This window comes from Brachyistius frenatus, unplaced genomic scaffold (genome assembly GCF_029030835.1).
Source record: "Brachyistius frenatus isolate BFR_SWC_R1_liver_20210118 unplaced genomic scaffold, ASM2903083v1 Contig_326, whole genome shotgun sequence".
Classification (NCBI taxonomy): domain Eukaryota; kingdom Metazoa; phylum Chordata; class Actinopteri; family Embiotocidae; genus Brachyistius; species Brachyistius frenatus.
In genome coordinates this window covers 21,189-34,154 of record NW_027210925.1, presented here as the reverse complement: position 1 = coordinate 34,154, position 12,966 = coordinate 21,189, and the positions used below count along the sequence as shown (strand labels likewise).

Genomic DNA, 12,966 nt, shown 5'->3' with positions numbered 1-12,966 from the left:
TCACTCTAACCTCTCCAGCCTACCTCCATTAGCCCTCCACCTTTCCCTCTCCTCCCACACCTCCACCCTGCCTCTATTGCCCACCTTTCCCACTACCTCCCCAACCCAGCCTACCTTTCTTCTATCAACCCCACCCATTACCCATCTCCTCCATCAACCCCACCCTGCCCCTATTACCCCGCTACCTATTCCCTTTATCATCCCCACCCTCCTCCTATTCTAAATTAAAAAAAAAAAAAAAATCAAATAAGAAAAAATACTGGTGGTTATGATTTAAGTTTATTATTATTTTAACAGGATTTTTATTGTTGTTGTTGTTCCAGACCTTTTAATATACCTAATATAATTTTGTGCCAACATGCTGGTGTTCCGCAGGTATCAAGTTTTCCATGTTTAGCATCTTAATGTAGTGTGTTAGCATGCAAACAACAATCATCCACAACATTAACGTCAGAATCTGCTTTCACTTGGCCTGTCTTAGCATATATTAATATGGAGGTGTGATTTCCCAAAGGTGAAGTGCAACATGGCAGCAGGGCATTACGCAAAACACATGCAAGATTAAGAAGAGATTTCCCTCTGCAGAGTGTGTTGTAGCACGTACTCAAGTGTGTTTTCACCTGAGGGCGCTGCGAGCCGTTCTCGGGGAAAGCCACAGTTCAACTGTCGCAAAGCAAGGAGTCAAACTGCCAAATGGCCTGTTTTCAACTGGCACTATAAAATGTTAGAAAACACCAAGATATGGCCAAGAACCAAAATAAAGTTATACATTTTAAAACATCTTTTTTTTTTTTTAATCATACCAATAGTCAAAAACTCCCCCCCAAAAAATGTCATAAACAAACTCCTGTGACAAAACATGTGCAGCACATACACATCTGAGAAGCGACAGCCAAAGATTTTTTTTTTTTTTTTTGGTATTTCGGTTAGAAAATGTCAGCAGAGTTACTTTCTGTCCATCAACTTTTTTTTTCAGTTTGTTTTACGTACTTTAGCCTTTTCTAATAATTGACAGTGGAGATATACCTCAGATTTGAGGGAAGAGTATTGCATTTAATACAGGTTGTGATTATGGCATCTCATTTGTAATTGACGTTTTCAGTTTTTTAACAGCTTGCAGTAAAACTTTTAAAAGTCAACTGCTGCCTCAGTACCTACCTTAGCACAGCGCACGCTGCGAAGCTGTGCGACTTGAGGGCAGAGAACAAAAGGCAGCTTCAAGGTGAAAACTGAAATACACAAAACTTTTTAGAGGTCACCTTAAACTCGCTGCTCCACATTTGTCTACTTTCCCCGTCCTAAAGTCGCGGAGCCTCTCTGCTGGGAGGGGGTTCCGTTTCAGGATGTTGTTTCAATGGTAATGGACTGATGACGTCCATCAGCGATTCCCTAAACAACCACGCGGTGCTCTGAAGGTGCCGAACGCAATACGAGAATCAAGTCAGGGAACTCGGCTTTTATATTTCAGCTGTGCAAATCTGAAAATGGCTGAAATGTTAAAACCACTGCAGTAACCTCAAACCAGGACCTGCCTTTATATAACTCGTGTAATTAGCATAGACCTGCTCTTAAAAGGTCGACTAATTTACAGGCCAGTGTAATTCTAATCATGAGATTGTTGCACGAAGCAGTGAAGTAATCAATCTCGCGTGACCGATTAGGAAAACCATCCTTGGCACAGGTCGAGCGCTTGCGTGCCAGGAGGAGTGTCTGCTGAAGTGCCCTAGAGCCAGACACTCAGCCTTCATCCAGCTCCAGGGCCACTGGGACCTTTCTGACCTTGTGCTCTGGCTGGAAGCCAACAAAAACAAAAACAAAAACAACAAATGTGGCAAAATAATAATTGCCGACACAGGGCCCCCTCTTCTGGTTATTGACCAGTAATGCAGTTGTTCATTATCTCTCAAATCCTTGTCATTAAATCAGTGCTTCAGGTGTTTCATCACCCACTTGTGCAAAATGTGATGATGATGGATTTTAGAATAATCTAGGAAGAGGATAGGATCGTCTCGATATGAGGGCAGGATTGAGAAGAAGATAAGATGACTTTTGAAGCCACACTACCAGTAGAAGGACAGATTTAGCTTGAAGGTCATCCACTCACTGAAAACGGGGATATAAAATGAGAATTGACTGCGTTCACCGGAGTTTTATGGATATCCGTGTATCAGCTTCTCTCCTTAATTTTGGCAGGAAAATGTCTTTATCGCTACTTTATCTCGAGGACGTCTGACGGCAGAGAAACATTTCAAACAGGCGCTGCTGGCTAAATGTTGGTATTTGCGAACAGGATTTCGGTTAGACAGGTTGTTGTTTTTTTCCCCCTTTGTTGTTCCGTGTTTCTGTATCAATCAATCATTTTTTTTGTTAGTTTGGAAATCCAACAAGTGCACGACTTGTTCAAGAAAACCTGCAATCGAAGTCCGAACATTGGCCTTTTAATAACAACAAATAAAAACAGTACAGAAACCGTTGTGGTTTTTAGCCAAAGCAAGCACATACAGCAGTAAAGGCCAGTAAAGGTACAATAGAATCTGTAAATATATACAGGTGAAGACCACAACAAAATCCAGGTTGGACAGAAGATTCAGCTGAGGTCCACTTGTTTCTCTGTTAAGAGGCCACTCCGTAACCACCGCTCTCTGGTCCTGTGTTACTGCATCCGAATGCAAAAATAAAGTAGGAGAAACTGCCAGGCTAAAACCAAAAACGGTGGTACTTATATCAGCAGCGAGCTGTACAGTTCAATGTGAAATTTACAAACCAGCATGAAATCCAGATGGATTCAAACACGAAAGAATCAAAAGGTGAAAAATGCTTGTTCAAAACTGACCGGAAGGATGTGGTAACAGCTTAAAAACAAACAAAAAATAATCCCTGTAAATAATGTGATGGTAAAACTGGAATTTTAATGAAGAAATTATTTGCAGTAAGGTGTCAAAAACCTGATATTTAAAACAAAAACTACCTCGCAAAAAAAAAAAAAAAAAAAAATACTGTCCCCGTTTCAAGGCAACGAGCCTATGTGACACGAACGAGAAAACGTGATCGGTACATTCGGTTTATAATCTAGACTTCAATGAACAGGCCTCGAACCGTGCAAAATATCTGTAGTCCAAGACAACAAAACCAACTCAAACCTTCAAGTTTCAGGTGAACGGCTGGTCCACTGTAGCACGGACGCTAGCTTTATCAACATGTTATACAACATGCATAAAACTCCGAGGGCGACACGGCTGCGAAGTTCAACACAAAATGAGCCGTTTAAGAAAAAGTCATTCGGTTTCAAACGGCCGTCCAAGAGGTAAGGCCACTGTGTTAGGGGATGGAGGGTCCATCCTATTGGTCCAGGGTTCCTCAGTCTGGGTCAGCGCGCCGTTGTGTCCTTAAAGGGGGCTGTGGTTTGGCCATTTGCTTAAAATCCTCGTAGGATGGTAAAGAGTCGAAAACAAAAGCAGCCTGAAGTGTTCAGGGCCGGCGTTTTCGAGGGTCAGTAGAGGGCCACGTCAGTAGTTCATTGCAAGGGGAAGGAAAAAAAAAAAAAAAGATCTGCTGAGCTACAGACTGTTCTCGAACTCCAAAAGTCACTTAAAGTCCCGAGGGGGCGCCGCTCTGCCGTCAGTCAAACAGGCAGATGGGCAGTCGGGGCTCCCTGGAATACAGATGGCCATGTTCGTGTTAGCTTATGTAACAGGCCGACAGACTCGTGCAGGACGTCTCGTGTAACCGGGGGAGCAGCCGGCGAGCGCAGGCGACCGTCGTTCAGTCGTTCAGTGGTTGAGACGGCAGTCGCACAGCTCTTTGTAGATGCTCTTGCGGATGTGAGGCATGTCCTCCTGACTGAAGAGCAGAGGCTGCTTCACCGAGAGACGACGGCAGTACTGACGGAAAGAGAGACCGACAGTGATGTGAGACAGTCCGTCGCCTCCATATCAAGGCCGGACACAGACAGGAGCTTTCCTCCAGCGTTTCTCGCCCTACGCGCGAGACTGAGCAAATCAAATCGGGAGTAGAAACCAGAGGCAGGAAAGACACCCGAGATCTACTTTATTTCTTTTTCTGCCGCCAGGAAACAAGACAGATAAGGCAAACAGACGCAGGTGGGGTGAGGGGGGGGGGTGTGGCTGGGTGGACAGGAAACGGGAAAACAAAACAGTGTCTCACCTCAAGGACAAAAACACCACAGTCGCTGTCATTTTTCTGCTGAGGAATTCCCTGAGGAGACAACAAGTCACAGTCAAGCACGGAGCCAGACCAAAGATGCCGGCGCTACAGTTTTTGGGCCGAGCAGTTTATATCTAACCATTCACACGCATGCGACGCTTTTTTTTTAGTGAAGGGGGAGGCAGTAGTTATAACATAGTTCCTGGAAAAAGAATGTGAAAGTAACTTGACGTTCAAGTTTTATACGCTGATCGAAAAGCAACAGTAAGAAGGGCAGAAGATGTAAAAAAAATAAAATAAAAGACAATCGGACGTATTTATTGCTTGCTCTTAATGATCAAAAATGAATCGATGAGAAAACAAAATGTTCACGAAGTTACATTTGCTTTATTATTATCAGTATCCTGCAGATTTGGCTTCGTTAAGGGATTATTTATAAGAAATTCATTCGCGTGGAATTTAAGCTCCCGTTTTCTATCACATTGTACCGACCGATAAAAAAGAAAGCCTCCCCGTTTTCAATCACCAGTACCACACTAGCGCACGTTAATGCTTCCGGGGCACTGGATGAACACGGTGTGATCGTTACAGTCCGGGATCAGCGTTACCTTGATGATGGTGATCTTCCAGCCTTTCTGGAAAGCTGTGTGTTTCTTCTCTCTGGCTTCAGACTGAAGGTACTTCATAATGTTCTGATATTAGACCACACACACACACACACACACACACACACACACACACACACACACACACACACACACACACACACACACACACACACACACACACACACACACACACACAGACCAGAGATAAGCTACATTGTCGCCTCCTCCAGCTTTACTGCTGAGGCTGTAAAACACCCGCCATGAAATGACCCGTTTCACTATCAGAAGTTGATGCATTCGGTCCAATAGCATTTGGAAAGTTCAAATAGTTGCATGTTTGAATGATCTAATCACCATTCAGTTAGTTAGCATTGGGCTAAACCGAAAGATAGCCAGCTCGGTTGGCGATAGTCTCCGCAGCTTATCTGGCCAGCGCAGGAATGTCTCGCCACACAAAAGATTTGAAAAACTCCATAAACTGTGAAGTACAGAGACATTTTTCTGGCGAGGACTCGAATGCAAGAGACTTTTCATTTATATGTAAAAGTCACACGCCACAGGTTTAAATTTCAGTTCAGTTTACAGACTAGCGTGTGGATTATTACTAGTTTAACGGAGAATAAATTATTCTTCATTAAAAGTTGGAGAACAGGAAGGACTAAAAAAAAAAAAAGGTGATCACTCTTATAGTGAGCTGCTGTCCAATCAACTGATTGTCAAACCGACTGACTGACTGATTGTTGACTTCATGCTGTTTTACCACAAACAACCTTCCTTACTTACTTTCTCTCTCTCTCTCTCTCTCTCTCTCTCTCTCTCTCTCTCTCTCTCTCTCTCTCTCTCTCTCTCTCTCTCTCTCTCTCTCTCTCTCTCTCTCTCTCTCTCTCTCTCTCTCTCTCTCTCTCTCTCTCTCTCTCTCTCTCTCTCTCTCTCTCTCTCTCTCTCTCTCTCTCTCTCTCTCTCTCTCTCTCTCTCTCTCTCTCTCTCTCTCTCTCTCTCTCTCTCTCTCTTTTTTTTTTTTGCTGCTCTCAGCTATAATTGGACTGTTTGCGTGTTTATACAGCAGAATGTATATAAAACAGCATGGAAGGAAGACTTCATACTGCTTTCCTGACATTTGTATTGAAACTCTCACGACAAATTCGCAAAACATTGTCTCTCAAGCATTTATCTTCCAATTTAGAATCAAAGTAAAATATAATCCTGGTTTTTTTTTTCTGTGTCACCACAGTGCCATGATGGAATCCCAGAACTCTCCAAATTCAGAAAGAAATATTGATTCGCTCTTGCCGAAATATTTTTCTTTGCTAAAAAGCTGGACGAGAGATGATCTCCCCTCACGGCTGTCCCGTTTGCTCTGTTGGGAGTTCAAACCATAAAGTTGGGAGTTATTTAGGGTTTGAACGCCAACCCTGAAGACATCAACACACAATGGAGGCACTCACGTCTGTGGTGTGTCTGAAGACGATGCCTTGGCTGTCGTAGTAGCTGATGGTTTTGGTTGCCATGGTGACCGTGACAAGAGACCAGTGGATCTCTAAATGGATGGGAATCAGCAAAAGCCACTTGGAGAAAAGGTCGACCTGAATTAATCCCACAAATTAACACACAGAAATTAGATATTGAGGGAACAAAACGTCTCATGTGACCTATGTAGAACTATGTAGAACAGGCCATGTACACAGATACATATATTGTCAGGCAAATATTACTTTATATGAGACACTCAAAATCCACAAACTACAGGACAGGCAGGTTCATGTTCCTGTGTGACAATCGACAAGTGAATCTAGTTTCCGGCAGATATCAAACTCAAGCTTTGAGTGGCAAATGAAAAGACAGATGTAACACAACTTCAAGGTGCAGTTATCAATGATACCGTCAAAACTCTAAACTGTAAACTGTTCCATCGTCCTACTCACTTTTTTAGTCCATCTCTTCACACCGTCATAACCTTTGGCAACCAGCTGCTTGTGGAAAAAGCTGTTGAAAAAATGCACCTAAGAGAAACAAATATCAAAACTCATCAGACACCCAACAAATCTTAAGAATGTGAATTATTATTTATCATTTCCAGAATCCCAAAACATCCCCTATGGTGAGCCCTTTTTACATTTTGTAAATACTAATCTAGATATTTTTCTAAATAAGCAGAAGCAGATTTACCTTGTGCTCTGTTGCCTCCATAATGAGTTCTCCATACATGTTGATAATCTGAACAGTCAAAACAAAGTCAGAAGCGAAGATGTCATTGAAAGACTGTCCAACGTCACTTAATGTATTCAACTTTTTAATCTATTAATGCAATTTTTTAATTTAAAAAAAAAAATTATGGGATTATTGGGGAAAAATTCCATAATAATCTGTCAGCATAATATAATTCAAGTGGTCTGAAATAACACTAAACTCCTGCACCTGCTCTTGGCTCTGTATTCAGGAAATCTAGCCCAACAACAGAGACTTCTGGCCAATCACAAGTCAGTTCAGAGAGAGGGCATTTCTATTGGCTACTGAACAAACGCACACGCATGTTTCTTCACGTTAAGTCTAATTCGATAGTGGAACATCGCTCTGATCGCATCCCGAATGAGAGACACACAGAGAGGGCTGATGAAGAGAGACAGCGCCGGTAAAGACTTTATGGATTTTTAGATGGTCCTCCGGGATGTGTCCTGTAAGATCGAAGGCCAGTACACCACTGAACCCCATAAAACACGTGTCAATATTGGAAAAGCATTTCAGAGATGGAGAGAGCATTTCAACAGCGTGCATACACTGGTCTTTGTCTGGTGGGAGGGGCTTAGGACAAAGAGGATAGGGGGGGGGAGCTGCAGAGTGAGGGCTGTATTTTCAAATTCTGGCCTTTTTTTTTTTCCAGAAATCTTTATTAGCAAGATTTTTTTTAAAAAAAAGTGATTTTCTTGTTGGCAGGCTGGACAAAGTTAGAAGAGCTGTGATGAGGGCTTCTGCATAGCCGGGAAACAATCCCGCCTCTCTCTTTACCTGGTCGTTGAGCCAGTTCTGCTCCTCCAGCGTGCCGAGGTCCTCCAGGCTCAGCGTGTGTTTGTTATACATGACCATGAAGCCTGCAATAGGAGCAGAGGCCAGCCCCGCCCTGTACCGAGTCATCTCCCCTTTGATGTCCAGGCCGCTGAAAAGAGATACGCGGAGAGGAAAAATACAGCTTCAATGGCATTTTAGCGAATACGACAAAAATGCCATATTATCTTAAAACGTCTCTGCTTCCAAATGGATCTGTCCAAATACTGTGGCAACATTACGATAATCTGGCAACTGGGCTGATTTAAATTGCCATCAAACAAGAATCTGTGCTGCTTCTTTTATGACAGGCACATGAAGAACAGCACTTCCACCTTCATTTAGATAATAAAAGCTTTTATAGTAACACGCAATGTCAGGTTATTCATAACAACTAATGTTCTCAACCAGCACTAAAATGATGCGTTTTGTAGCTGATGGTTATTCCTTCTCTTCTGCTTGTGTGACTACAACGCTGAATGCTGGAAAAGTCCACATTGGTACTCAAACGGGTGACATCGGAGAGTGCGCGTGTGTGTGTGTGTGTGTGTGTGTGTGTGTGTGTGTGTGTGTGTGTGTGTTTGTGTGTGTGCCGACCTGTTGCTGAGGTCAGAGTTGCCCTTCTTCTTCAGGTGTTCCAGGACATCGGTCTCACTGAGTGGAATGAAACTGCCATATTTAAGATAGAAGTTCTCCAGAAACTCTATAAAAAATTAAAAAAAAATTAAAAAAAAAAAGCAATCACGACATGACGACATCACCCATTAGATCACGATTATAGATGTGTTCATTGGTTGCTGATAATCACAAGAGTTTGTATTTTATGAAATGGAGGCCCGTGCACAGCTAAATGCAGGCAGAGCTACTTTTTGTGGACCTTAAGTCCAGTAATATACAAACTGCTGATATCTGAACACTCTTTACTGACATGCGTCTGCCTGGTTTATCGCAAAGCTGCAGTTTTGTTTATACAGTCTACCTGCAAACATGAGCGACGCCTGTCCACAAAACCAGAAACCTTTATCCTCGGTGTGCCTCACTTATTTCCTAGATGTTGTCTGATCAAGGTTGAAGAGGAAATAAAAAATGTTCCCTTCTGATTCATGAAACGTGCAGATTGTTTGAAAGAAATCTGGGGTTGATCTTCAATCTGATCTCTGTCCCGAGAAACAAAATATCTTCTAGAATTCAGGCTCAGTATTTGCACCACGCGAGCAGGAACGACCAATTGCAAATATCATACATACATTATACAAAATAGAGTGTATATTATGCAACATATAGTGGGGTGGGAGTTGTATTATACTAGCCAAAACTGTTCTGCTCTTTCCTATTTTGGATTTTTTTGGGGTTTTTTTTAACATCAACTGTGCTTTATTCACCATTTTTGTTGACTAAAAACAGTCGTCTCATCAGCAGTTGCGTCTGGATCTAAAGTTATTTTTGGAAATAAAAAAAAAATAAGCCATGTGTTATGAATTATTCATAAACATGAGTTTGGATCAACTCTGTGTATTAATGTTTCATGGACATGAATGTTTTATGGATAACAACATGACAGAAGAAGCGCCCATACCCTCAGTGGTGAATTCTCTGTGTGTAAAAACATCAATCATTGACCATTAATCATTGCAGAGGCACAGAGCAGCAGCGTGTGCTCCACGCCACGTCTTACCGTGGATCATATCAGTGAGCTGCTCCAGAGTCTCTTTATTCTGCGTCTTTCCATCTGCCGCCGTTTCTTCTGGCTGATTCTTACCCAACATCTCTTCCATCTCGTCTTTCTCCCAGGTGCCGGGCTGACAGTACAGCTTGTGGTCTCGTAATGCCCAGCGATAGTGCATGATGCTCATTGTGATGGGGACTTGAGAAGTTTCCATGTCCATAGGTGTGGTTCTGCGGTGATGATCTGTCGGTGTGGTGACGTTTCCATTGGACAGTGTTACTAGCAAAGAGTCTTGGTCTGTTCTGTCAGGGATTTTGTCCACCTCTATCTCGGAGTCAAGGTCCTGTGGAGTCCCTGATCGTAAAGCAGGACGTGACTGCAATGAGATGGACAGGAGTCCGTCTCCGGGTACGGTCACAATCATGCTGTCCTCCACCTCCCCTTCGGAGTCAGACAGATTTACAGTGTCTCCATTTCCAAATTTAACTGAGCCGGAGTCATTCTGGTCCCCGTGGAGCATCTGTGCATCCTGGTTCACCCACTGCTCAGCTAAGGCCGTTTTAGAACTGATGACGGCACCATCTGTAACTCCCCTTTTTATTTCAACGTTAACTTCCATTTTCGGTGCCATCATAGCTCTCATTCCTCCTCCTCCTCCTCGACCTCTGACCACTAGCTCTCCCCTACCTGCTGATCCCAACAATCTCATCTCCACGTCTCTGCTGTCCTCACCTCCTTTGTCTCCAGCAACAGGACCTCCTGAGCCCCCGATCATCATGTCCTCCTTTCTTTGCACATCCCCTTTCTCTGGAGCAACACAGTTCCTTATTGGACCCTCCGGCAGGGAGATGGTGACAGTCGTGGTGCAAGGGGTTTGAGACTGAATATCAGCCACTGCTACAGACGTTTGCACCTTCTCGTACGCGTCATCTTCCTCCTCTGCTTCCTCCTCTTTCTCCATGGTCAAATCAAAGCTCTTGATGCGCGTCAGCTGGCCCACTTTTCTTTTTGGGGTGTCCCCAAGGTCCCTTCCAGCCCCCCTTCCTCTCCCTTTCCCTCTCCCTTTCCCTCGGCTCGAGGTTTTGACATCGTGGCCCTTACCGTTGGGGCCACAGCAGTCACATGCTTTAGGAGTCCTCTTCCTGCCTGATGTACGGCCATTGGCCTGGCCCTGACCAGGGGTTGGTGTCGGTATGGAGGCCCAGACTGACGCTGGGCATGAATTAGTGTTAAATGCTTTTGCTGGCGTTACAACAGGGGGTTCTGCATCCGCAGGAGTCAGAGTGGAGGGCTGGGTCAAATCTGAGCTGGCGGTAAGGTCTGTGGTGAGGAGTTTGATGGGGGTCTGGGTTAGGTCCGGATCTGTGGTACCTCCGGGGGGAGGCACAAGAGGATGTGCAGTAGCAGACACGGTTAAAAAAGGTGATGTTGATGGTGTTGTTTTCATTGGGGAAGCAGAGCCGCTGTGAACCATGACGTCCTCCTTTGGCTCTTCAACCCCATCCCCAAAACCCCCCCCCCCGTCTGAACTCCTGTCCTCTCCTCCCCCTTTCGCTTCGCCGCACCGTGAATATTATGGTTTGTTCTTCCCTTGATTTCTTTCCACAAACTTCCCTCCAGGCTGTCTTCTGTAAAGCACTTTTGCTGTGTGGAACAGTAGTGGTTGTCGAGCCTTTGCCACCACAGAAGTTAATGACAACAGCAGTCTCCGATTTGGCAGATTGCCTCCGTGTTAAAATGCCACCATGGTCTCCTAATTAGACAGACAGGAAGATGTGGAAGAAGAGAGAGAGAGAGAAAAATAAACAGGGTGAGAAAGTCAACGAGTTTGCGGTTTAAACATGAGGCATGACTCTGCTATCTTCCAGGGGCCCGCGGACATTTTGTTATCAGTCAATGCAAACACAGATTAAGGCAGCCCTGTCCAGTACGTTGGTCAAATATGATTATTTTTTTAAAGACCATTAGATCAGAAATGCTTTTTTTTTTTTTTTAAGTTAGTTTGTTGGTATTTAAAATAAGCTATTTTTGTTACGACACCAAATAAAGCAGCGGAGATTGATGGATCTCAGGAGGTATCAGTAGTTTTGAAAAGTGCATCAAATATTCACTGCAAAAAAAAAAAAAGTGGCGTCTTCAGACCATCCTACATCACATGAATGAGAGCGGCTTGTTGGACATGCTGGACTTTGGTCCAGTCCCTTTTTAAAAAAAAAAAAAAAGAATAAATGTCGCGTATCTTTTCCTTTCTGGATGATATGACGTCATTGATCCAAGTTTCGGACCGTCTTGATAGAAACACCGAGGGCGCCTAAAGACAGTGACGTCATCTTCAATTAACAGGTGGTTCAACTGTTCAGAGTCACTTGTAGTTTTCGCGTGGAGGGAGCCACGTTTTAACACAAAGCGCAACAACAACAACAACAACAACCTCTTGACTTGGACGGGTTTTTTTTTTTTCTGCTGCTGTTTTCGTGAGTAACGCTGACGCTGCCTTAAAAAAAAAAAAAAAGGTGTTATTTGGTTTTTAAAACGGAACTCATCAACATAGCAGCGAGATTTTAAAAACTCCAGATTTAGCACCAAAAAAAAAAAAAAAAAAAAAAAGTTTTAATTTCTGCAGATTATTCAGTCATTCCTGTCATTGACTTTGGCTGCTAAGATGTTCAGTTAAATGTAAAACTACCTCGTCAGCCGAGGTAATCTTTAACATTTGGCTTCGGACCGACGGGAGGCACGTACACACGTGATTCGAGAATATAACGAGCCGTCGGATTATTTAACTGTCCCCCCCCCCTCCACACCGATAATATATTTCACAAAAGTTTTGCACGAGTTAAGTCATCTCCCCCCCCTCCCTCCCCCCACCTCCTCCCCCCACCTCCTCCCCCTTGAAGCGAGCTAAATCGGCTAGCTTGCAGCCCCAAAAAAAAAAAAAAACACAAAAGCAGCGACAACGCACACATTTCCTCCATTTTCAGGAGGAAGCCGTCTGAAGACAAAGGAAGGAGCTGCGGGTCCGGCTTTCGGAGCCATTTGGATTCGAACGAGCCAAATCCGCAAGCGAGGAGTTGTTAGAAACACCGTTATACGCTACCTCGTCTGTGAATTAACAAACCCGAGTGTCGTCTGGCCACGATTTGAAGAAACAACAATCCGAGCAGCCGTCGCTCGTTGATCGCGTCACGAACGCGCTTTCGGCTTCGTCCGGAATCTCCCGAAGGGGAAAAAAAAAAAAACAACCTCAAGTTCTTGCGTTTTTTATTTCGTCTTCCTTACAAACATCCAGTAAATATAATTAAGACGTCTTTTTAAAAATCGGAATCTTACAAGAGGCAATCGTTAAATCCGCAGTAGTTCATCCCTGATGCTATTTTTTTATTTTTTATTTTATATGTATTAGCATGACGTGTAAATAAATGCGTTGCCATAGCAACGAAAAAACCATGAATAACACAAATTTAAAAAAAAAAACGCATTTATTTACAC

General features: G+C 43.6%; 1 protein-coding gene across 4 annotated transcripts; it reads right to left on the bottom strand.

The window, feature by feature from the left end:
• Nucleotides 1-2,422: 2,422 nt before the first annotated feature.
• On the bottom strand, nucleotides 2,423-12,650 carry LOC138635753 (uncharacterized). Of its 4 annotated transcripts, none has more exons than XM_069723390.1 (10): nucleotides 12,575-12,650; nucleotides 9,487-11,230; nucleotides 8,409-8,514; nucleotides 7,776-7,923; nucleotides 6,939-6,986; nucleotides 6,695-6,772; nucleotides 6,218-6,355; nucleotides 4,773-4,856; nucleotides 4,165-4,215; nucleotides 2,423-3,881 (listed from the first exon to the last, which is right to left on the bottom strand). In XM_069723390.1, exons 2-10 carry the CDS (start codon nucleotides 10,949-10,951, stop codon nucleotides 3,771-3,773), a joined length of 2,229 nt encoding a protein of 742 aa, XP_069579491.1. In that variant the 5' UTR covers nucleotides 10,952-11,230; nucleotides 12,575-12,650; the 3' UTR covers nucleotides 2,423-3,770. The 4 variants fall into 4 exon arrangements, with proteins under 4 accessions (XP_069579491.1, XP_069579492.1, XP_069579493.1 ...); XM_069723391.1 differs by lacking the exon at nucleotides 12,575-12,650 and adding an exon at nucleotides 12,440-12,568; XM_069723392.1 differs by lacking the exon at nucleotides 12,575-12,650 and adding an exon at nucleotides 12,164-12,287.
• Between the last annotated feature and the right edge of the window lie 316 nt (nucleotides 12,651-12,966).

Excerpts from the sequence above, each read along its gene's own strand:
- LOC138635753 (XM_069723390.1), bottom strand. The coding sequence starts at position 10,951 with ATGGTTCACAGCGGCTCTGCTTCCCCAATGAAAACAACACCATCAACA. Across the intron at positions 8,515-9,486 it reads GCTCACTGATATGATCCACG|AGTTTCTGGAGAACTTCTAT; the intron begins GTAAGACGTGGC and ends AATTTTTTATAG. Across the intron at positions 4,857-6,217 it reads TCTTCAGACACACCACAGAC|AACATTATGAAGTACCTTCA; the intron begins GTGAGTGCCTCC and ends GTCTAATATCAG.